Source organism: Caloenas nicobarica, chromosome 6 (genome assembly GCF_036013445.1).
Source record: "Caloenas nicobarica isolate bCalNic1 chromosome 6, bCalNic1.hap1, whole genome shotgun sequence".
NCBI classification, from domain to species: domain Eukaryota; kingdom Metazoa; phylum Chordata; class Aves; order Columbiformes; family Columbidae; genus Caloenas; species Caloenas nicobarica.
The window spans coordinates 3543012-3569323 of record NC_088250.1 but is presented as its reverse complement, the minus strand read 5'-3'; the positions used below and the strand labels follow the sequence as shown (position 1 = coordinate 3569323).

The window sequence follows — 26312 nt, the reverse complement described above, 5'->3', positions numbered from 1 at the left end:
TATAAATTTGCCGTCCTCAGTTTGCTAGAAAATCGTAAATTATTTTGCAGAAAGGAGCAGAGACGTAAAACGGGATCAATTCCGCACCACTAGGACAGCATATGTAATGGGATCATTAGCTGTTGTCATTCGAGCGTTGCTACAGGGAAGATCCAGCAGCTAATGCAAGCTGATATAATGTGTGCACCAGCGAACAGTAACACTTCCCTAATAAGCTTCAAAACCAAGGAGAACTGGAGGAGAAAAAAAGAGGAAAAATAAAGAGTAGATTTTCTTTCCATCTACTGGATAGATGGATGGACAGACAGAAAGATGAAGAATTAATCCTGTGTAGCATTGTGGCATCTGAAAGCGCGCACCCGCTAGGCACAATGAGAGTATCAATTCCAAATAAACAGTTGTTGCAGTCACTGGGCATAAACACTCACTTATTGTACTTTAAAGAGTCTTCTCACAACATATAATCCATTTTAATTAATTTACTTTTGCGATTTCAAGAAATCTACGGAGTTCAACTCTTGCTAGCAGAGAAGAGAATGAAAACCTCACAGCAGTGCAGCTTAAATATGCAGATGATAGCTGTTTCTATCCTAAAATGACTACAATTTCTGTGTCAGTTTAAATGACTAGCTACAAAATAAGCTCACAGCTTTCGGGGTGTAAGGACTAATGCATAAAGAGGAAATACACTGCGTCAGCTGGCAGGCAGCTCTCAAAGGGACACGTTACCTCTCTGTGCCAAACTGGATTAGTCGTGTTGCTGATGATAGTCGACCTCCTTTCCTGGCCGTGATGTGCAAATGTAGGAAATGTACTCTTCTTGCCTGGCTGAATGGACATCTTTAGATAAGGATCAGGGTTGAAGAACATGCCTTTTTTAAGTCCAACTGCTCTAATATCTATAAAGCGAAACGGGGACAGAAAAAGGAATTGAGCGAATTTAAGCTAGTACACATAGTAGTGCGTTCCTAAGTATTACCCAGGAAATCAATTCACAATAAACTACTAAACAAAGCAACTTAAAATTACTCATACATTAACTGGATCCAGTGTACAGAAGACAGATAAAGCAGAAGGTCAAGTGTTTTCCCCAGAGAATACAGGGGAGGAAAGGTCTCGACATCCTCCTTTACATTTTAGCTTCCAGTCATTTGTAAAACAAAAAGCATGAACTTGTAACTCACCTACTAATGTTTTTCTCAGTACATAAGGTATTTCCACTCTTGAAAAGAAAAACCAAAACCAATGAAACACAGTGCTCACTCCGTTTGCAAGTAAGGGGCTAAGCTAAAAACATTGTATGGGAGGTAATGTAGCGATCCCACACTTGCCCAGAGTCGAGACTTTGCTAAACATACCGTCAAACAGGTTGGCCTGGACACTTCCTCCCAACTTAGAAAAAAAATAACCTATCTCACAAAAAAGGAGACAAAGTCTCTTGAAAAAGCTTCTTTCTTCCTAGGGAAACCTCAGTACTGCAGCCCTTGCAACAATAAATAATAATTTCCTCAGGTGCATATTCTCACATCTAAGATGTGAGAATCACTTCAATGATAGCACAAGCTTCAACAAGAACAAAAAAGAAAGAGGCTTTTTTTACATCATATTAGATTTTAAACATAACTGTAAAATATTTCTGTGTTTAGGTTTGCTGAAGCACAAGGTTCTTGTGTCTTTCTCCATCAGGTACCCCAAAATGCGGCGTGCAGTCTTCATGACTCTAATGCAACCAGCACACACATACAACACGAGCGGTTTATACACGCAGGCAAAATTCACTGCACTCAAATGAAATGCCACACCTGTGGATCCAGTAAAAAAACCAAAAATCTACCCAATGTTCAAAATTAAGCCACACAGTAGAAATACCATGAAATAAAGTGTAATTGCCTTTAAAAGCAACAATTTTGCACGTGCAAATGAGCAACAAAAAATGTTGCAGGAAATAAGCTACAGACCTATCAGTCAAGACATCTTTAAAATTAACTTAGGAGGCTCCTCAGGCTGAGTCATAACCTTCTATTAAACAAACCAGGTTTTTCAGAATACACAAAACAATTACTTTTTATAGTACTCTATGGGAGTCTATACAACCTATCAGCTGTATCCTAGACAACTGCTAAAAGACCATTTCAAAAAGGGGTTTTTTTCTGCTCTACCCCTACACTTTCTAAATGTTTTCATTGTCAGCTCTTAAGATTCAAAAGGAATTTTCTTCTGCCTTTGCTCAAGCTGAATATGCTTTAGACTCACACAAAACTTTCTGTGGAATGAAGTGCTAATCAAAACAAGTGAAGCTGGTAGACTGTACCCCTCCAGCTCTTTTGCTGTAGTGACAGCTTAGCTCTGTTACAAATAAAGATTTTGTTTTTCTTTCTAAACCACCATTTGCAGCCATTGCTTTTTTACTACTTCGAAGTGATGGAACAAGCTTGCGTTTTATTTAGAAGCTAAGCTTTCCACTCTTCCAATCTGAAAGGAACTCTGTCTTGTGCAAACTGGAAATTTCTCCAAATTTGTCATGCTGGGATCCATCAAATCCATTTCTTTCACTCCTGGAGATTCACAATTCTGGCTTGTTTTCAACAACCAGGAGTTCTGAAGAAATGAGATCTTTCAAGCCACTAGAGTGTGCTCCTACAGAGGCTAATGAAGAAAAAGTGTTCTATCTTTGACCTTATTTTAAACAGCTTTTTTTTTTTTTTAACAGTAATTTTTAAAACAGAGCAGTGTTGTTTTTTACCTGACAGGGTAAAGCTGACCAACTTCCTAGAGTGCTGGGCTCCAGAAGCACCTTCATCTGTGCCTTCAACTCCCATCTGAAGAGGAGAAAAAAAAAATAAATATACCACAGAAGTTTTTGTCTGCTTTGTATATGCTTGAGGATGATAATGCAATTTTCAGATATTATGCAGAAGAACCTGAGCAACTACGGCATCTCACCATGGACAGGCAAATCTACAGCATTTGTTTCTAGAAAATATCTATTATTCCTGCCATGCAGTGCTAATACAGCAGTATTTGGAATCTTCCAAACATGTATAGGATAATACATGTGCAGACACTATTCATCTGAGAAAAGAAGACTGTATTTTCTTACAGGTTTCCCTTTTGTAAAATGAAATCAACAGTGTGAATCGGTAATATATACCAAAGGCTGAGCTGGCCAGGGACAGCAAGTGCAACTTTTGTCACCTTCTACAAATAGATCGTTTACTGTGCAACAAAAAGAGCAAAGAGATCAAAGAGACACTGACAAAAGTTCTCAGTAGTCAAGGAATTATCAAAATACAAACACCCCCAAAAAATCAAGAACTTCTGCAAAAGCAGATTTCTCTCAAGTCTCATTTTTATACTAACAATTGCTATTTCGACAACAATTTCATTTTTAATATTAACAAATAATAAAAAGAAATTGAGACTTTTAATAAGGATTCAGTTTGAGTTAGATAACCACTGTGAAGAAATTTATACTATGGTGTTAAATTACAGCAAACTGTAAGCTGCAAAATTGAAAGCAAGCAAAATGAAGTTCTTAGCGTAAAAGATTTCAGCTAAGCTCAGTGATTTTAATGTCATTTTACCATGAAACACACAAAACCACAAAAAGCATTTTCCAATTTTAATGATTTTTTTCAGGCGATATAGTTCTCTGCAAAAACTGCAGTTACTGGTAAAACTAGGAGACATATCAATAGGTGTGTCTGACAGTTAGTATTAAATAGGCTAAACCTACCATCACAGCAGGATTTTTCACAGTGATGCACGGAGTAGTAGCTCGGAGGGCTCCACTAACCCCATGGTAGTATTTAAAACAGATCTTTATCTCAGCTGGAAAACAAAACAAAAATCGCATTAAACCCTTCACGACCAACTCAAATGCAAAAGAGAGACAACGGAAGTCGTGGTTCACTTGTGTTCCCAGAGCCCCAGTTTGGGCAGATACGCCTTCATTGTAAAAACACATAATAACTGTAACTGAAATATATTTTTCTCTCAACGTGTAGAAAATTGGGAATCTGTCTCAAAGAAAGTCTGAATAGCATTTTTCACTAAAGAGCTGGTAAATGCTGCCTTTTTAAAAAATTGTTAATTTTAACTATATTTCCTCTCAGTCAGTAAAAAACCAATGGCTCGTTTTTTCCAGCGAGATGTCCATGGGCACTCTGGGGTAAGAATTATCTGCGCATTCACAAGCCACAATTCACACGGAGCCACTTGTGTACGTTTTGTGTCGGTCCAGAGGGAAGGAAACGAGACCAGTATTCATCTCTGAAGACGAGTTCATTGCAACATAATAGGATTAACATGAATTATTATTTTTCAGCAGACTTGCAAGTTGCAAGTAAAAATAATTACGCATGTTTTATTCTGAAATTATTTAATCGTATGAAAATGGGACTTCTCTCTACCACGGAGAGGAGGGACTAAAGGTTTTATATCTTGTTAATCTACAAAATAGTTAAAGTAACTGGTTTTTTTGCATTTACTGCACACGAGAGAGCATTATGTTCAAGCAAAGCCTGACCTCTGCTGCTGTTCCTCTGTGTTCTTCCAGCCCAGCAGAACAGCTGTATTTACGGCTGCCCTTGATCCTGTGAGATCTTCCCTATCTGGAACAATCTCTCTGTTTTCCTTCTTCATTGAGATAACTCTTCTGCATTAGGTTGATGAGGATTTACTTCTAGATACAGAAATGGCCACGGGCAGGCAGGAATTACAGCAGCCAGGTCACACAAACCAGAGCACGCGCATGAAACTTTTAGCAGTTCGGCTCCTCTGACTCGGTTTAACGATACGTCAGTAGTTCTAAAATACAAACCTGCAATGTTTTGTATAAGGCTTTGAGATATACAGCAGCATGCCTTGAGAGCTGCGCTACTTCATTAACGCGAGATAAAATACTCTCTTATCCCTACTCAGAAGGATCAGAAATCCATCCTGCAAGCTGGCTCAGCCACAAAGGATCATTTATTTACTCCTAAATTTGCTGCAGTTACAGGTCAACATTTATTCTCTATTTACCAAAAGCTTTACAGCAAAATCCCAAAACGCAAACAGGATTTCTTATCACCTGGAAAGATTTACCAGACCTAAAAATTATGGGTCAAGACCTGGAGGTTCTCCCTAAACTGAGAAATTCTGTTGACCTACCAACAATACTTAGATCCAAATGGACACGCAAGGATTTCTAGCTCACATAAAACTGGAGTTTCAGCACTTGCAAAAGTTGGCAGTATTTATACAAAGTATTGGACACTCCATATTGTAAAATACATGTTCAAGTAACCAAGACTCAAGTCTTGAGCATCTCTTAATCACCCTGGGAATGCATTATGACCGCACGAAAGCAGGGTAAGACTATGAACCATTTCACCAAGACTTTCCAGCTACACTGCTCAGCTTTATGGCAACCCAAACTTTATTTTTCAGAGAGTTTCTGGAGCTGCAGTTAATTCAGTCTGTTGTCACTGACTGCCTTCTCTCAGTTCATCATTTCGGAAAAGAACCCGGCAATGGAAAAGGTATCAGCTGCTGCTTCTGTCCGCAGACAGTCAATAATGTGACGATGGACAGAAGTTTGTTATATATTCTCACTACACTGATATGTACATTCCCCAAAAGGCTGGGATGCAATGCATTCAGGACTATCCAATGCATCTCCAGGACTAATTGCTAGAAATAATTAGAAAAAGCAGAGCACTTAAAACCCCAGCGTGGAGACCTTTTCTCCCAGTTCCCAGCAGAAGCAGCACTGCTTTGGTTTGGGTTTATACAGCACTACGCACAGGAACGGCAGAGCCAATAGAACCGTGGCCATGGGATTAACACAAGAGAAGCTGTGCTTGAAATTCAGCACAAAACTGTAAAACGGGCCACCCACCAGAAGCATGCAGACATTGCCAGGGTCATTATGGGTTTGCAAGGCTGGATGTTATGTATAGCAAGAATACAATCCCTTCACGGGACCAGAGACCCCTAAGTAATATTTTTAGTGGCTAACAATACTGGAAACTGCAGTTAACACTTAAATCTCAGCAGAACCCTGTCAGTTCAAACCAGCGGAGAATCTCACATTTTGACACTACTTGTACTGTGGCATCAGAAAAAATGTTGATTAGAATATTTTTTTCTTGATGACTGATGGATTCCTGAGCTCCAGATATCTTGAAAACAGGTATCTGTGGCTGTTCCTGCTAGAATACATCTCAGCCTACCACCTATAAATACGGCCCCATAAATACACAGACCTCTTCAGAAACAGTAAGTACAATCACCTGCAAACAGGACTTTAATAGTTAGAGAGTTGAGTTCAAAACCGTATTAATACACAGGCTTCCTCAGATCTGTTCCATACAACAAACTGCTCAATAGCATGTGTCACCTACACAGTTTTCCCAGTTTTTTCCCTCCTGCCACCTTGTTTTCATGTGCTCCCTTTAGGGAAAAACTTGCACTTTTTTCTTTCCTACTTCTTCCCTCAACAAGCTAATTAGCTTGCTTTGCATGTGATCTGTAATGAAACAGTTAATGCCAGTAAATCTGGCAAGGGAAAGACACCTTTACCTGACCACAGGCCTATCTGCTGTCTCATTGAAGAAAAATATTACATTTCAGAACAAAAAATATTTTCATTCAGGGAGGGGAGAATGACTGTGCCTAGCTCTGTGGTCTTGATACCACACATGCCCCATTATCACTGACATTCCTCCAGACATCATACAGACCGCAAGAAAGTCCTTCTTCATCTAAAAATGAGATAAAAATAGAATTGGGGTATCTATGATTCTCCAGAAGATATCGCACAGTCATATAAAAAGTGATATATATGTTAAATAATGTGAATACTCCGCAAAACCATACGCCCCTTCTTTGGAAGGCAGTAGCTGTTATCGTTTTATAACCATAGTTTTATAGCTCAGATCTGTTACATAAAAATGTTGGAATTAACAAAGGCTTCTGGGAGTCAAACACTGACATTTGAATTTCAAAAGAACTCCTGCATGAAATTATAGTGTTGTACTTCCCTCTATGGACCGTACACTCCTGCCTCTTCAATGATGAGATCAGCTTACACCAAATAACAGCTTGCTTTTAAAACATCACTAATTGCCTCAAGTCCCCCATTTTAACTACCTTTTTATCGCCTTCAGTACTTTAACTTTGCCCATCAAAATAATTGCTTCAGGATAGAAAGATACTTGGAATACATAAACTTGGAATACAGAAACACATGAACATAATTCTAGAAGAATGCATTCTTTCCAGGAGACTGATAATTCAGGAAAACAAATGTTTCTGCTGTAAGAACAGTTTGCTCCAGATATACCCAACACTGAACGAAGAGAAAGCTGACATCACATGAACTCTGAAAAATATGAGACCGTGTTCCGCGAAACTTATTTAAGAAAACTTTGTCACTAGAACAAATTCAGTCACTCACGTCCAGGCTTTCAAAGCTATAAAGGGAGATGCAATCCAGGGAAAAGGCATCGGGTTAAACCTTTTTTTTTTTTGACATTGAGCATTCTGTCCTCTGCATCACTTTAACCATGTACCTTTTTGATTACTTCCCACTGGGAACTCGCCATCTTCTTCAGCAAGGATATCACAGAGTTTATTTAATAGAAGGAAGGATAAAAAGAAAAAAATAAAACCTAGCAAGTGACTTCAGCAGACTCACAGAAAACTTTTTAGATAAACTAGGATCAATAACAGAAAATGTTTATGTCCCAGTGGTCTCTTTTCATCTAAGCTGCTTCAAAGGAAACTCCTTGGGCAAATGGTTGTTGAGATGCCAGAGCCCATGTGTCCCTGCCAGCCCCGCTCATCTGCTGTCACTCCCAGACATTCCTATTCACAGTCACCAGCGTTGCCCATTATATCCCGGTTTGGCGAAGCTTTGTATGGCAATCTAACCTTTAAAACAAAACACTGAGGGTATTATGTGCTTAAGGAAGTCAGCAAGGCTTGCCACAAATGTAAAAAAAACCACGAGACCTGATTGCGTTGCAGTTATTTGTGATACTCAAAAATAGTTGTTAAGAGACAACAGATATAAATAACAGAAGAATAATAGAGGTATTTGTAGCTCAGTAGATGTGTGTATCAATAGGGTAGGGACTATAACCACGCCAGAGCACTGAAAGGGCGCTGGTTGCAGGGCACTCCACAGACACGTGCTGCAGGCTCACAACAATTCCACGGGAGAAAACCTCCATAGAATTTCATTTAAATGGTCCACAAAGTATAAAGACTGGATACAAGTAATCAATGATGTTGACAGAACGTTCATTAAGATTGACCACTTTGGTCAAAACCACTAAAAATACTTAACTGTGCTCATATCTCTAGTAAGAACAACTCTGCTACAGCAGCCATTAAAAGCTAAAAGCACATCAAGTTCAATTATTAAACTGATTTTTTTTCCTTCAATACGTATTAGCTTTTTTAACAAAAAAGCGACCTAGGAGTCCGCTCTGCTCCCTACAAAATATGGCAGTTTCAGGCTCAATACACTGTTTTTGCAAAAGTTATAATTTCATGGAAATAGCAACTGAATACAGAGAACTCCACGCGAAACCTCACTTGTAACATAATCCCCATGTAATGCAGACACGTATACTGCCACATTTTCTGCATGCATCTCGTAGCCTACTCGTGCCACAAACCTCTAATTTTAAGTACAAAGCAGACAGCATTTGCACAGTCACTGCGTCTGGGTATCACCATGTGGCACCACAGGTAATTTAACCACAAACATCTCCACGGTGATCTGGAAAAGATTGATGTGACGAGACTGGCAGTCTCTGGATGACTCTCAACAGCTGCCACTATGGATTACTGTGCAAGACACAAAGCCACAGCATCGGTAAAGAAATTATATGCGAATCAATGTATTTCTATTCCACTCACAGTAGTGACCATGACATTGACTGTTATAAATAACAACAAAGACTTCACGCTACAGGTAAAGTAGGTGAAGGTGTTTCTTGTGGATACTGTAATTAATACTCATGGGACCAAGACTGTAACTAATAAATACCAGTCCAGTCCAGTCCAAAAGGAGGCTCTTGGCCTGTGCTTTACTGATCAGCCAGGCAGGACCAGGCAGGGACTCGAGTACGAGCACAGCACCATCCACAGTGCCGAACGATGACGGTGCGTCCCTGCCATGGGAGGAAGGGCTGGCTTTTTCTATTACCAGCCTTTCCACGGATCATTTCACTCCACGTTCCTGCTAACTCCGCTCTCTGTAAGGAACACCATCATCTCTGTCCCACCACGATGCCCCAAGGGGAGCCCCTGCCATCACAAGCTCACAGAGAAACACTCTGTCCTCTAATATCACTCCTGGGGGAACTGCAGCCTCTCCTGCACCACAGACCAAAGGTCCTGATGTCCTCAAGGACCTGAACGGCCCGATGTCAAGCTAAATACCAGATGACCACACCAAACACAAAAGGATTAAGCTGTGTTGCACGTTCACGCTATTGACTCTTGTTCAGAATAATACTCCAAGAATTTGTTCTTTCCTTTTACAGCTGGAAACTGTTTGCAGAGCTGCAGCCACGTTCAGCAATCCTTCCGTACTTCACACAGGCAGTCACCTACTGAGTCGCTCTTTTCCTTTCCACACATTTTAGCAAGCCTCAGAGCAAGACGTTTCAAAGCCGTCTCTACTACGTGAGTAAGGAAACGCCATCTCGGGCACACTGATGCTCAAATTCACCTTCTTGAATCTCTAGAATGACAGAATTCCCCTTCATGCTTACGTGGCACTTCTGCTCTTTCCCCGGGGCATGGGGAGAGGAGCACCTGCCTCTGGAACGGTTGGCTCTGCAGTTCAGAGCCACTCACGTTGTCTCAAGGTGACAGCTTCGGGACAGCGGCTGTTTGTCAAGGGGAGCTGGACTTTGTACCTTGCAAGGATTTGAAACTGAGAGTGGATAGTTATTAGTTCTATATTCAGTTTACTTGAATATTCAGTGTTGCTTTATTTTTTCAAATTGACATTTTTAATAGACATTATACCATTTAATAGACATTATAGGCATAGGAATACCTACATAAGCACAAATGCACATATATGTGCATATGTGTACACAGAAATACGAAACAAAGAGATGGTAATATTCTGTTAAGAATGGTTGATACTGTTGGAAGACACCCATACAGGTTGGACAAGGGGGTTTTCAGTACAAACATACAGTTATACAAAACAGAAGCAAATAGGAATCTCATAATCCCAAATACTTCATTTTAATTTTAACTGACCTAGTATTACTCTATTATTATCATGCAAGTTTAATACTTTGTGTCATACGTATTATGGAAATAAGTGGGTTTTTTCCTATGACAATGATTAAAAGCACAAACCTGTATAAACATGATATACATCATCTTTGGCCATTACTATACATTATACAGAACTGCCATTTGTTCTAACCTAATGAAACTGCTACAAGGAGGACGAGTTCCAAAGGCATACACTGAAGAAAAACTGAAGTATTGAAAAATACTTGCAAGGACTTCAGCTGAGAAATACCTATGCAACTGGACAGGAGCGTGGCACTTCCTAGAGTCAAATCTAACCTGTGCTGCACACTAACAACCATTAGTAAGCACTACTAGCTTATTACTTTCTCCTTCGGGTGCACTTACCGTTAATGTTTGTCCAGCTGAAATTTTAAACTTCTTGGGAAGGGACTTGGTTGCGCAAGGCAATTTCTTCCTCCCTTAAAATGAAGCACGCTGCTTAAGAACACTTAAGAATACAAATGTACATCTAAGCTCAACTCTATTTTTTAGAATGTCCAGCAAACACACTGGAAAATGCTGCCCCTTAGGGCAATGCGATCAATTCCTCTGGTTTATCAGAGAGTTTGACAAAACAGATAACAAGTGCCGTGCTGCTGACTTGCCTTGACACAAAAGCATGTCTGCCTTACACTGGGTAAACAGGTACTTACATTCCATAAAATAGGGGCCAGGTTCAATTCGCCATACGATCTGTCCTTTTTGTGTGCCAGTCACTCCCCGATTCTTGGAATCCCAGAAATTGGCTGGTGAGTTCTCATCTGAAAGAGGAAAGAAAAAAAATTTAGTCAAGTAGTGGTTATAACAGGTTTTGCCTTTTTTTTTAATTCCTGTTCAGTTCAAGAGGCTGAGAAACAAAATCCAACTTTTGTTTAAAAAAATAAACTAACTAGTAAAAGATAAATGGCTTATCTTTTACAGCTGATACTTAGATCAGCTTATGCAGAGTGAGCAGACATGCACACAGCCAAAGTAAATACATGGTTTCCTGGAAGAGGTGACGTGCCAAGGTAAAGAATTAAATTCCCAAACTTCCCTGACTCACTGGAGAGGCTGTTGGGAACATAGAGGTGACTGCAGCTTCATCACAGTGTTATCACACCGTTCTATACAGCGGGCCTGCTCCGTGATGGGAAAATCTAGCATTCATTCCTTAGCTAGAAAGTACGGAATTGCAAATACAGGTATCAGGACTTACATCCGTTTTTCATCTATTCCTATATTTTAGAAACTAGAGAGTATTTTTATGTATACACTGAAAAAACTGACACTTGCAGTTTCCTGACACATAGGGCAGAACTGTCACTTAATAAGCCAGAGACACAAATAAGCAATTCAGCAAAATACATTCAAAAGAGAAGAACTGAGAAGCAAATGGCACCTACAGCTCAGCTGAGCGACAGCCGTGTTTAAACCTCACAAACTACGCTTTTTGTCCTACCAGTGACCAAAGAAAAAAAAGTCTTGGGGTTTGTTTTTTATTTACCAGTTGGTATTCAGGCACTCAAAACACTGAAGAGGGAAAGAGGGAAAGAGGGAAAGAGGGAAAGAGGGAAAGAGGGAAAGAGGGAAAGAGGGAAAGAGGGAAAGAGGGAAAGAGGGAAAGAGGGAAAGAGGGAAGAGAGGACTATTTGAAAGGGCACAAAGGTTAGTTATGATGAGCCAAAGGAAGCCAACATAAATCCAACTTCATTTCTTCAGTACATGAAGTTCTTTGGAAATACGCATCGCAACGTTGTACAACTACATTCATAGGCAGTTGATTCTTAATTAGATAATTATACCTGTGACCTCAAATACAGCAACCTAATTCTTTCCAGTACTTGATATCCCTTAGTCTTAAAATAAAAAAAATGTAAAAAGAAAAAAACAAAAACAACAGCCAAACAAAAAATAACAACTCCCATTTTATGATATATATTTGAGCACATTCTGCAATCTTTAGTGCGGTCCGTACATTCCCATCCCATCAAAGAAGTGTTACCAGACACATGCTGGACTTCTGTGATTCCTCAAGCCAAGAGGCGGCCCAGCCAAGGCACTGACGTTTTTATGCCTTCAGGCATGGGAGACTTTGAAAATTTTTAGAAAGCTGTGGTCTGAACACTTTGACGAGTCCAAAAGAGTCTCATAATTATGACAATGAGAAGGGACAGTAGGGTTCTCCTAACGCCTGTGATCCTCGAGCTTTTAACACCCTCAAGCACAACTTTGTCTGTTGAATCAACAAGATGGGGCATAAACTGTGTATACCATGAAGTCAGGCACGCAGGCAGTAAAAACTTAAAATATGCATAGCTATTCTTCATTACCGCAAAAACTTTCAGAGGAAACAAAGCTGTATCTCACCCATATATTTCTTTTTTTTCAAAAAAAGAAATATAAAGAGAAGCTCCAAAAGTACAGCCCATAAATCATCTCATGGGCCTCGAAACAAACAAAACGCACATCAAAAGCTGTGTATGGTTTACAATAACACACTAACTGAAATAATACACTTCTGACTTATTTATTTCCTTTTTTATTTTTAAATGTGCCTTCCTAACCCAAGGCCCCAGTACTATCTTCCACAGGCAGAACTTTGGAAGACATGAGATAAAAGCTTAATTTCCAGCAAAACTACACTGGTGTCTGCTCTGGTCCACCATACAAACTTGGTTATCCAAACCATCACTACCAAAAGCAAGCAGATTACTTTAAAATTCCATTAACTGAAACACAGAAAGTCTTCAATTATTCAGTGTTCTCATTACATCTACGTAAATAAAGATGTATTGTATTATAAAAAAAAACACCTCCCTTAACGTGCTCTAGTTCTTCTGTAATCAGTTGGAGTCTGTTCATAATTCTAAGCAGAAGGACAGATATTGGGTATATTATAAGAACAAAAAATGTCACGTTTATGGTTCAATAAATCAAGAAACTCTGAAGCAATGAAATATGCCTTTAACAGGGAGATTCCCAGCATTAAGGCACAAGGAATTGTTCTTTGTTGTTTAAAATCAGTAACTAAGTCAATGGTCATTTTTACAGGGTCCTACATAACAGAGTCTCAGCTTCCCAGCTGATGGTTACAAGAGAGCAGAACATTTTCTTACACATTATTGAACAAAATCCAGCATTTGGGTTTTCAGCCCTTTCATGAAGAACAGTCTCCTCAGTACCAATGGGGACGAAATCAGGGATACTCTGCCCACAGGCACATTGCCACTGCGACAGAAGGTGCTGGGAGACAGACGGATGAAAAATGTGACAGACCATCAGCAATCAACTCAAATCGCAGAATAACGTTTGGATAGCTTTGATTTTCCTCTGAAACAGCTGTTTGGGTTCCTTTTTTCTACTTTTCTTACGATATTCACATAGGGGAAAAATAACATCACTAATGCATATGGAAACATGACTTCAAAGCTCAGTTTATGGATTTCAAAAACGAGAAACTGAAGAGCAAAAAATAAATCAAAGCGCGTGAAAACATTGAAGTACACAATATTGCTAAAATTTGCTTATCAACACTGCAATAAAAACCAGTTAAACAATTATAGCCTCAGAAATATTCAGCTATGCAAAAAAAATGTGTTTGAAAGCACAAAAAGCAGTGTCAGAATTACCACTACCTCACATCTCCTTTTCCTCAAAACATATATATGTATGTACGCGTGTATACACACACATATATATACAGGCGCACTGCATATATATAATTACTATATATATACGTCGAAATATATATCTGATTTTCCATAGGGAACTTCAATTCCAAGAAGTTCTAGTCCCCTTTTAGCAGATAATTGTTGTGGTTTGTGAAACTGGCAGCTGTTCCAGAATCTGGGCCAAAACGTAGATATAAATATCCCTTCCCAGAACATAAAATATGCAACAAAATACTGTCTTACTGCATTGGTTTCTTGTTCAGTGAATCTACACTCTGAAAGAAAGAAAACAATGCACGATGCACAGTGTCTTTCTGTCTTCGGTAGTTCTTAGACAGAAAATATTACAGACGGTAACTCATTTTTCAGAGCTACAGCCCTTGCACAAACCAGCACACGTGAGATATCATGTTCTACCATGCAAAGTGGGTAGTAACAAACATATCACTGTGTGGAACTTCACGCTGACTAGTGCACCTTGAAATCACTGTAAAGCAAACGTGTTCCAAGTAATAACGTTTTCTTTCTTTAACTACTAAGCAACTATCCAAATGTGGTATTAAGAATCGAACTCGTTTTTTTCTACTTTCAGGCTTCACCATCATTACACCACCCTTAAATGTAAGTGAGATACCAAGATATGGGATAAATGGATGAACAGCACATTGAAAGAAGAAGGGATCATTTTTGCAGAATTAATTTTCACAATAAAATTATCTGCAAAGTGTCCCCAAGGGGCAGGGCTTGGCACTTCCCTTGGAACTTGGTGAGATCCCTCCTGGCCCATTTCTCCAGCCTGTCTGGATGGTCTGGTTTATCGACTGCTACTCCCTGTTTTGCAGGACAGTTCCAGGAGACGGTGCTGAAAACCCTGCTGAGCCAGTATCTGCCATCGGGAGCCTTCTGCAGAGCTCACGTTTTGTTCTTTGCATCTTACTTCTTTCCCTATTTCTGTCTTAGGAAAAAAGGACAAACTACCTGAAATCCATCACCCCACAGAGTCATCTTGCATAACTTAAATCAACAAATAAATAAGATCTTCTGTCTTCTATAAGACAGTTAAAACCCAAGAACTGCTACCAATTAATATGTGAAAGAAGCCGTACAGTCCCAGTGCACAGACTGGTCATATGCAAACCAGTGCTCACTTTCCAGTCCCAGTTTCTGTGGTCAGTAGTGTCAGGTTATGTGATAAAAGGCTTGTCTCCAGCAATATGAAGGATTTTTATTCTTCAAATGCAAAAACATTACAGAAGCCACAACCTCCTATTGTGGAAACACCACAGGTTGCTTACTGCATAGGAAAAAATTCTAAAATTCCCTATATAGCAATGTAAGAGCTTCAGACTTCGGCATCCTGATCTCTTTTCTATAACACATTTATGAAGATGCTTATGTAGAGCTCAGAGAGAAGGGGATGCTTAAACAGACTCCCAATGTCACTGAATGGTTTTAATCATACATACTTTTTATCTTTCACCACCATATATGTGTATTCTAATTCACAGCTCTTGAAAAAACCACGCAGCTTAGCTCAGAAAAGATCAATCACATTGGTGACACCATTGTATTGCTGAATTATTCTGTTATCCTCAATTGGGATGTACATCCCAATCTCTGTTTTTCACCCCTTTCTTGGAAGATGTTTTATTCAAAATCTTTTGAGTTGCTTGTATTGTTTATTCTTAATTTAAAATTTTAAATTAAGTTCAGATTGTTAAAACACTGACTTCCTCCTTAGCACGTTAGGTTAATTTTAATAAATTCTTGGACACTGAAGATGATGTGTGCGAGGCATCCCATTATTAAGAGGGGTAACCTCTGATAATTTCAATTCTAGAAATACTAAAAAAAACCCTCCATGATTAATCATTAAAGTAGCAGCACAATATTTACCGAACTAACGAACTAAATCATTTTCTCCTTTATATCCAAGATATGCTTAAAAGCAATTGAAAACTGCACCAGGACACCTTTAAAGGAGAAGACAAATTTTACCACCTGAGGCCTCACTCCTTTTCTGGAAAGCCAGTAAGTAAATTAACAATTTCAAGGCTGAGCTTCCATGGCAAGTAATTATTATAATAAATAATATTATGTCAACTCATTTAAAATACACTACATATCACTTACTACCGTACAAACAAATATTAACCCACTATGTACAGCTTACCTTCTGCAATTTTCAGAATTCCCCATCTCGGACTGTGAACAGTTCACAGGCTTTCTGGGGGAATGGAAACATTGCTCACAGAAGACAGCACTAGTGTGCGCAGCACATTGTTGAAATTAAACATCAACACCTTGTTGCACCTTCTAGCCTCACCTGGCCAATCCAAAGGATGGATCCCAAACTGCATTCCTCCATCTGAGCCCAATTAACAAGCCGAAGCATAACAAAAAAATTAATGTTTTTCAGGAACGGATCCTGGAAATAGCATCCCTGTTCCCAATCACAAATGGTATTTTCTACAAAAGTTGCTTCCTGGCTCCAGCCTGTGCAGTTCCAGTTCGGAGGCTGTAGCTCTGCTGCATAACCTCAGCTCTCCCTTCCTCTTGTCATCTGAAGGAAAGGGTTTGAGACGGATGTTCTCCAGCTCCCCGGCAGTTTTGAGCCGTTACGCACGATCCTCTGCCTCTTCTCCTTTAACCGAGGGTTTATCTAGGTTCAAACAGCCCCAGTTAAAACATATAAAGCCTTACGTCCTTCACGCTCGGCTATTTGCGGCCACTCCCCTCCGAAGGGTACAGGATGCGCAGCCCCGTCCTCCCTGCGCTTCCTTCCTCGCCTTGTCCTGGGGAGGATCCCGAGCCACCGAGGATCCTTAAACCCCAGAGATGACGGCGAGGCAGCCACAGCAACCAGCACAGCGGGATCCCATTGGAACCGCTGGTTTTTGTTTACACAGGGAGGGAACGGCAGGAAGATGTGCCAGGGGAGGGTCAGCTGGACATGAGGAAAAGGTTCTTCACCCAGAGGGTATTGGACACTGGAACAGGCTCCCCAGGGAGGTGTCACAGCCCCAAGCCTGACAGTGTTCAAGAAGAGACTGGACAAGGTCCTCAGACACACAGTGTGACCTGTGGGGTTGTCCTGTGCAGGGACAGGAGTTGGACTCCATGATCCTTGTGGGTCAACTCAGGACATTCTATGATTCTATGATTTCACCCTCCTGCACAACTTCCCCACAAATCCAGTTGTTTTAGACAAGATGGGACTGCTCCGTGACATGTGGGCGGGATGAAGCCTTGAACCCAGGATAACTGCACTGGGTACTCCTGAGCAGGAGATAAGGAGATGCCAGAGCTGCTCTTGCCCCCTCTCCTCTCGCAGGCTGCTCAATCCCACCTCGGCGCTGGGGCTCGGACGAGACTCTTTTGCCAGAAGCTGTGACTGCTCACAAACCTTCTGGTGGTGACCTATAGCTCCTCCAGCTTACAGCAAGGACCCAAACCTTGCCAAAGTGGCCCCAGAACCACAAGAAGAAAAAGGGTATTAAAGGTATCTTTGCAATCTGGTCCGTGGTCTGTAGGTCGAGTCCTTTGCAGTACACATTTCATGCACCTGTACGGTTGTGGAGCACTAGGTTCAAGCTCTCAAAGCAAATCTTGGTTTTCCTAGTAATAATCAGAGAACAAAAAAAAAGGAGGGGGTGGGGGGGAAAGTCTTACAGGAATATTTATTCATACCTGGCTTGAAGGCTTTCCAAAAAATGCTTCCAGACAAAGAAATTAAGATGGACTTTCTGCTAACGAAGAACTGAAAGCTCCTGCATTGATTTATGCTTGCATAAGCCCCTCTAGGAATTGTATTTTCAAAGAACAGGAGAGGAAAGCACACCAGGACCGGACTACTGGAAGAGACATTTCAAACACTGCTGTGTGCTGAAGGGCTGGAAACTCTTCTCCCTTGAATGCCAACAGAGCAAACCCACAAAATGTAGAGATTAGAATTCTTGGACAGTCTTAAAAGCTGCCTAAGCAGCTACGAGATCCTACTACATGCTATCACAGATGTCTTTTCCTAACACTTCGGAAAACTTGGACAGTAATGAAAAACATAAGACACAAATCTTGAGCCGAGAAAAGCAGGGGCAGAGAAGTAAGAGACTCCACTGGCATTCCCTTGGGCGGCCTCTGCAACACCCTACGGACCACACAGATTATCTTGCTGATATTTATTGCACTCGACTACTTCACACAGCAAGAGCGATCACTGATTTTTCTACCTGTGACTCCGGATGGTCAGGAATAAGCTGTATTTCTCAAACCTTTCACTCCCACTTCAGCTGCAGAAACAGAGCAAAGCCACCCCATCCAGCCCATTCAAACACCACACGGTTAAACCTTTTTTGCTATTGAAGCTTAAATTAAGAGTGGCAAGATCCTCGCTCTCATTTTCACACACAGCCTTTATTTTGACACCAGCCGTAAGACAGACTTGCCTTCTTTTTCAAGGATTATATATTACTAGTAGTTAATATTACATTTTTTTTCCTGCTATATGCACACTAACACTTCAACGTGGGGATCAGAGCATGTCCATGTGCCCTCACACGATGTGATACTTTGAGGTGCAGCAGCAGCTCTAAGGATTAATTAACTAGAATGCAGGACAAAGATACTGAAAAAAAGTACAAGTACTTTTTTCAGATACATGGCACAGTATAATGGCAGGAATAAAGTGGAATTCCACTTCTGCGTGTCCTAAGCAAAGACATCACTTAATTTCAAAGCATTCAAAGACAAAAATAAATCCTTTCACCCATCTCACTGGCAAAAATTCAAAAGCGTAACAATAGGAAGGAAATGACCTCAAGCTTAACCTCTTTCCTGAAAATCTTATTAATTCTCCTCCAGAAAAATGACGTGCATTTCATTCCCACGTACACGTCAGGTTCCACACACAGACCAGGCTCTCCTGGAAGCCAGACCCTGCACCGCACACAGACGCAACGCAGGGAGTTTCTGCAACATGCCGCAAAAACTGCATGCTACGAGAAAGGCATAACGCTAGACAAAAAATAAAAGTATTTTTATTTAAAAATATTGAACTAGAGAGTAACTCCGACAGATGGTACAGCACGCCCGTAGCCATAAAGACCATTAAATACTTGATCATACTGCAATATATTGAGGAAAATGGGAGCCTGTATCTCCCCTATAGCATCACCCTTGTTACTTTCAGCAACATTTTTTTAAGTACTTTGCTGTGTCTCATACCTTGTTAAAATTCTGATCCAAACCCATCTTCACAGCCACAATTCTTGCACAATACACTCCCTTCCGGTTCCCAACCATAACCCCAAGCACATCCCAACACTCCCACAACCTTGTGGCCTAAATGTCATCATCTCCTGCTTTTAATGGCAGCAAGTGCAAGAAAAAACAAACAAAAAACCACCTCTGTGTCTACAAGTATCCTAAAGGCCTGTTATTCTGGGACAGGACTGTTCAGCAAATCTAGAAACACAAGCCATTTTTGCTAATTAAGTGTAAAAGGTCATTTTGGAGATAAATACTGTCAGAGCTAAATGTAAAAAAAAAAAAAAAAAAAAAGGAAGAAACTGTATCTACGCTTTTCTGTGCCAGTCCAAGTTTATTGTGGAATGTTTTTCATCATTTTCCTTCTCAACCACAACCTTATATGGTGTCAGATAAGCACTCGTTTGCTCGAGCCGCGCGCAGAAGAGGATTTGCAGCTTCCGAAGAATAAAGGGCACACACTTTTTATCTGCGACCGTGTTCCCATCACAAGTCTTTGCCAGAAAAACTGGAAAACACAACAAAGTATTCCTGCTGGGGAAGACATGATACCAGTAAAGCTGCGCTTTTGTCAACATAGCCTATCCTGCCCCGGGAGAAATTCTGTTGGTAAATAAACATTATCAACAAAAGCACAATTTTGCTCGTGCAGCTGCGCTTACAGAGCGGCTTTCTGTGGCAGGCTGGCTTTGGACAGATCGTACGTCATCTCACCGCTAGCAGAAAAAGTGAGGGGTCATTTATCCCATGGCCTTCATGCTGTTTTTTTATGGACCACCGGCATCTAGTCATGTATAGAGATACCCAACGCAGAAAGGTACCAGAGAAACTGGGAGTTCTGCTTCATGGTTTTTGTTTCCTCTGCAATAAGATTATTATTATAATTCAGTTTGCTGCTGCTCTTTGACAATGGTACCTATTTTAACTTTCTGTGAACTGAAATATTCAGGCTAGTTAAAGTTTGGACAGCACTGAATCACCTATAATATAAAGGAAACCAGACTGAATGATGTAACAATCTCTTCTGGGTTTAATTTTTCTAAAATTTATGCTCATTTGAGAACCATTACTAGCTCAAAAACTAACCTTAAGTACACTTTATTCCACATGTCATCCTCCTGTAACTAACCCTTCAAAAAGTGTTTTATTCTTGTGGAATGGTCAGCAAACACAACTGCCATGACCAAAGGGCCTTAAAATAGAGCCAAGATGACCATATGCGCTATTTACTTTTTTTTTGTTTGCAAATCTAAAAATAAACCACCATTTTGACTCATTATGGAACGTACATCTGCCCTTTAAACATCACACACATCACTGAAACGCACACGTGTAAAAAACACAAGAGATCTTTAAAACACACACATTAGTTTAAATCTATATTTTGAAACAAGTCGCAAGTATCATTTGTTCTATTGATATTTATGAAATTTTAAAATCGGATCCTAGCAAACAAGTACTTGGCAATTGTCCGCCAAAACTTACTGACCCATTGGGCTTGAGTACTCACCATTTTTCCAGGTTACATTTTGCAGTACACCTTACACTGGCTGCCCATGAAGCAGAGTACATGTGTCACCAGCATATTTGCTATTACTGATCCGCAGGCTGGCACAGAACTTTTTCTAGTTGCCTTCTTTCCTTTTTGTCCATCCTTCTGCTCCCTGTTCCTTTTTCCTCCAGTCCAGTTAGAAGAATCTAACCACTTCATAAGGGCTTTACAGTAGCACTGGTACATTATTATAGAACCCCTGTCAGTGGTACGATGGGTACCCCAAGAAGTATCTAAGGCAAGAACCAAGCCTGTTACTACCTGTATAACAGACTACAAAACTTCCTGCCCTAATTAACAGGACCCTAATTATCACCACCCATCCTAATTCCCTTGCCCTATGACTTAATAATGGTATGCAAGTACTTTAAAAATTCACATCGGTTTTGCGAACACTTTTTGACAAGTACTGTGCTTATTTCCTTTTTTCATCCTCTGGTCCTAACACTGAGTTTATGATACACTGTAAGAAATTATAATTTATTAGCAAGGTTTTCAGGTTAAGACATTTATCAAGTTAAAAACCTCACCTGACAGACAATCCTCAAAACTGCTAGAAAGCAAGAAGTAGGTATTGATCGGAGTAGTCCGCAATAATTTTAAAAGCCCCATTCTAACTTAAGTGTTTCAAATTCCTCAATTTCTGCAGTTATCTTCTACAAAACCTGTCCCGAATTCCCTGGTGCATTATCCAATTATGTGTTTTTCCGTTCGTATTCTAACAGACACATTACTGGCCGAAATATTTACATTTGAGCAAGTGTTGGAGAACATTCCTACAGCACAAAGGATGAGCTCGATCACTACAGATCGAGAACTGCCACCTACTACTGTGTGCAACATCTTGGCAACAAGACCTTCCAAGCACCGCAGAGATACAAACACCAACCAAGTGTAAGCAGCTACACCTGGAAAATAACTTCTCCATCTTCACTCATCACAATAAAGGAGCCCATCAGCACAAGGGCTGTGTCACTCAGCAAGAGCTTGCGCTGCTAATCCTCAATTCACGCCACAACTTTGCGTGAAAGAGCCACAGGCCCAAAGAGATTCATTAGGTATACAGAATAATTCTGAATAAATTAGAGAAATATCTTTAATTGTATATATGCAAACTGCAAGCAAACAAAAAGGCTGAGTTCAGTAAATACACTTATTTCCTAGAACTGAACAAATAACACAACCCAGAAGGAAGCACGAGAGATAAAAGGTATGTATTTCTTCTTAAATCCTTGTAAGGGCTTAAAGCATCCTAATGAGCTGAAATCTCATTAGCGGGGAGCTCTCAGGCGTTAAGGGGCAGGAGGCCCTCCCTGGCCAGATGGCACTTTCTGCCCATGGCCACAGGGGAAAATGAGAGTAACCGCAAAACCACCACAAAAAATGGTTTAACTGCTCACACATGCATACCCTCCACCAGTTACACGTGGCTTTTTGTGCAGGTGAAAGTTTCAACCAGAATCACTGAGGGTTTTCCGTAAGATTTCTATTTATAAAAAGATTGATTTTTTTTTTTTTTTTTTTAAATGCTGTGTGAAAGTTCTATTTATTGCTGGGGCTGAAGGGCTAAACCAAGAAACTCCAGCTGCGGTACACCCACAGGAGAGAAACAATGCCCAGGAGGAGCAGGGGTTTTCCTACATACAGCAACTATTTAGGGATCCAGGAGGTTAGTTTGGATTTTGCCTTCTCAAAGGGTTTGCAGGGTTTGAACCCTGCAACTATTGCAATGGTGTAAATATCTCTGGATTTCCCCCAGTGTGTCGTCCGTTCACAGCGGGTGAGACGACCGATTCACCCCTGAAAGGAGAGGGCAGACTGCCCGCATTCCTCAGCTTCGCTTTTCACCGCATTATTTCTTGCAGTTTCTGACATTGTCTGATCGATATTCTTCTTAATCTGTCCCAGCCTTTGGACAGTCACAGTATCAGCTGGCATTTCATTCCCAGGGTTCAAAGTCCATTCCAATGTCTAATACAGAAACATTTCTAAAGATGTTTTGCTTGGTTGTTTTTTTCCTTGTGATTTCTCACTGCCTTTTACAAATCCTTCTAGTTTCTGAAAGTTGTCAATAAAATATGTCTCTGCAGTGCACACCTCTCAAGGATCTTGTGGGATTTAATATTCCCTTAGCAGCTGTTATTTTTTAAGTTTACCTTCAATATTGTGATCTGTTTAAACAGGAATGCAAACTAGTCTATTGTTGTCATCTGACAGTAATAGGCTTCTTAGGGATTTTATTAGAAAGTCAGAGAGCTTGCTGGTTTGGAGCAGAGAAAAATATTTATATTTAAACAATACGCTTATGGCACACTTCACCTATTCAGTAACCTAAACCAAATGTAAAACCCGCTAACAGAGTCCCTTAGTGGTAGATGACAACAGCCATAAGTACTCAATATGGTAGAATATATGCAAAAAGCAATATACGAAACCAACAAAAAATAAACCTATGCTTCTAGAAGCATATAAAAATGCTTTCTTACAGAAAAAAAAATCCTGTTCAGATTGGTTAAATTACACCTAACTATGAACAATTTCATAGAGCAAGCTCTGATCCTGAAAACCTTGTCAATACCTTTTGTGAACTGAGTCCCTGGGGCATAATTTTCAGCTGAGCTGTGGTTGCTGCATTTCTGTATAATTTTAAATCGTGTATCATCGATTACTTGCAAATGCGGAGTGTCCCAGCACCAGCACGCTGACATGGCAGAATTTAACTGCACAATTAAGGAATCACTACACACATGAGGCGAAGGGGGGTTTGGAAAAGCACAGACTGAAGTCTGACCCAGTTCACTTTTCAGAAAGTTTTTTTCAGTCATTTCCACCAAACAATTTAGTGTGATTACACATGGTATTAATTTTCGAGCAGACCCAGGATAAGCCAGTGACAGTTAGGAGCACGGCGCATTCTAAATTTGCACACGGACTGTCAAAGATGCTATTTTTGCGAGGTAGACAAGCAGAGGAAATCTAACTTGGTCACACACTTCAGAATAACTAAGAAATAACTGTAATCCTTCTTCAGAAAATATTTCAGCTGCACTGAACACGACGGCAAAGCCACTGCTGGAGCTGCAACTCCTAATACGTGCTGCTACTTCACTCCTAAAGGTCATATTAAAAAGCTTATAAATCAAAGTATTAAAGTACCATGGCCAACACATACGCTCCAACGAGAGCAATGCAGCAACTCAACTGTTCATAGCTGCAAGTCATGGACAAGTACTGACAAAAACTAGAAAACCAGAGGCAGAGGAATTTTTGGAGAGAGGATCGCAGCTGGATTTTTATTTCATACCTGCATTTATCCAGCTCTCACCGTTTTTAGACACTTTACATACCAATAGGCTCAACTCCTATGCAGTTACTCTGCACTTTTTCTCTCCGTTGTGATCTGAATGTGTTCAAATTTTTCTGGAGTGCCTGAGAAGTCGACAGTGTGTCACCTGTTTGGAGATGGGATATTCATTGCTTGCATCGGGGACTTTCTGTGTAACACACTAAATACATCAGGGACTTTCCGCGTAATACACCAAAGCAGGGCAAGCCGGCTAATTACTGCTGCGTCCAAGTTCAAAGTTCAGATCTACATCCAGATGTCCAACTTCTTAAAAATTCCAGAACATCTGGTTTTACTTTTAGTTTGGCTCAGAGAGAAAACCCCAAACCATGACGTTTGATTCTGGCTCCCTCACTTCTGTCTCTGATTTGCTGTGTAATTCCTGGGAAGCAAAGAAAATCTCAAAGCCTTGCCTACCTGCTGTGTAAGTCATATATGTTACTAAAATGGTGTCATCTTAGTTATTTTTAACCAAACCGTGCAGCGTTCCAGCCAGCTGCCAACGCGGTGACTCAGCAAAGCAACGTGCAGAGAAGCTCCTGAAATTCAGGATGTAAACTGTTTGTTCATGATGGAATCAGGAGAGAAGGACATCGCCCCTGCAGCCTTCAGATTCCAGGATGCTGTTTTAAGAAACCTCAGTAGCCTGCAGCTCAGCAACTTCACATTATTCTTCTTAATTTACACTCAAGTTCTGTGGCTTCCTTAACTTGGCATCAGAGATTCTGTTTGTCTGTCTGTCTTCCCAATCTGCGCCTCTCTCGCGCTGATACCTGGGAACCTGAAAACACGTCCTACATTTCTAACAGCAAAGCTCAGGTGGCTCTTTTGGGTTATTTCCTCCCAAATCCCTTTGCAACATGGCGTATATATAAATTTTCAGAGAATATCTCTAAATTAGTATCCACATAGCTTTCAATGGTGTCTACGATTCTGAACACGGTATCCTCTATTCAGTAAGCAATTTATTTCAGGAGGTTGACTCATTTCCTTAAAGCTCTTTCAGCTATCTGTTGTGACTGAAAAAAATTCAGAAAATTTAGAAGTACTCAAGGAAATGAGCCGACACATCCTGGAAGAAATTCATCCGATACACACACAATAAAATAAGTCAGTCTTAAGGTTTCTACAGAAATGAGCAGGAGGAAGTTCTAAAAAAAACCAAAATATTTTCTGTGAAACACAAGGTTTGTTTCCTATCATCATAACGCTGCTTCTGCCCACTCTAAAAGCAATGCACTCTGGCTAATCAGGAAGGCAAAGCATTTTGGGGGTGTTTAGTTTGTTGTTGTTGGGGTTTTTTGTTTTGTTTTTTCCTGTAGAGACAAAAAAACCTTCCCTGATATAGTTTAGTGAAACTCCCCAATATTTACATTTAAAAAATTGCTGCCATTATGCCCCATGAGAACTTTATTTCAGATCTCTGGTCAAACTATAACACACACCCCAAGACAAAGAATTTCAGCGAGATGCGTAACGCAACCACAGAACCACCTCGATAAAGAATCATGGAACGGTTTGGGTTGAAGGGACCAAAGCTCATCCAGTCCAACCCCTGCCATGAGCAGGAATATCTTCCCCCAGACCAGAGCACTGGGATGCTGGTCAAAGGACAAAGAAACACAAAGTCCCTAAGGCCTTCAAGGCTCTCCAGCAATGCAATCAAGTGCACCATCTTGGAAAAGTCTTTGAAAACAAAAAGCAAAGCCTTTTTTTTCCCCAGTTTTCTTTCCACTATTGCAGCAACAGGGCATCAAGGCTTCCTTGGGAAGTGGGAATGGTTCAAGGATTCGCCGGTGGACACTCCACCACTCATGGGATGCTCAGGAAAGTTGAATCTTGAAGAGTTTGATGGATTGCCATGAAGTCTCATATTTAAAGAAAGCGGAAAGTAGAAAATAAAGAATAAAAAAGTCAGGAGGGAGAAGCAAACCTTTGCAGCCTTTCCAAGACCCAGGTTTCATGGTTTTGAATATATAAAATCACGACAGGAGCAAATGAAAATCCATTTTTCATGAAAAAGTAGTTATTACAAATTGCCTTTGCCCTTATCTGCACTCTCATATACTTATGAAACGTCAAGAGTGTGACGAGTATTTTGAGTATTCTCAGTCATTAAGCAAAAAAAGACAGTTTTTCATCAAAACATTTCGCTGTCATTGCCTATTAGACATAC

The 26312-nt window shown here is 40.3% G+C and overlaps 1 protein-coding gene across 2 annotated transcripts in view; it reads right to left on the bottom strand.

Annotated features, from left to right (window-relative positions):
• HECW2 (HECT, C2 and WW domain containing E3 ubiquitin protein ligase 2) overlaps positions 1–26312 on the bottom strand; it is a 114315-nt gene that overhangs the window by 46337 nt on the left and 41666 nt on the right. For both annotated transcript variants that reach the window (XM_065637257.1, XM_065637258.1), the window contains exons 3-6: positions 10974–11081; positions 3737–3831; positions 2744–2819; positions 730–899 (exon numbers count right to left, since the gene is read on the bottom strand). In XM_065637257.1, the coding sequence (XP_065493329.1) occupies positions 730–899; positions 2744–2819; positions 3737–3831; positions 10974–11081 (449 nt within the window). The remainder of the gene's footprint in view (positions 1–729; positions 900–2743; positions 2820–3736; positions 3832–10973; positions 11082–26312) is intronic.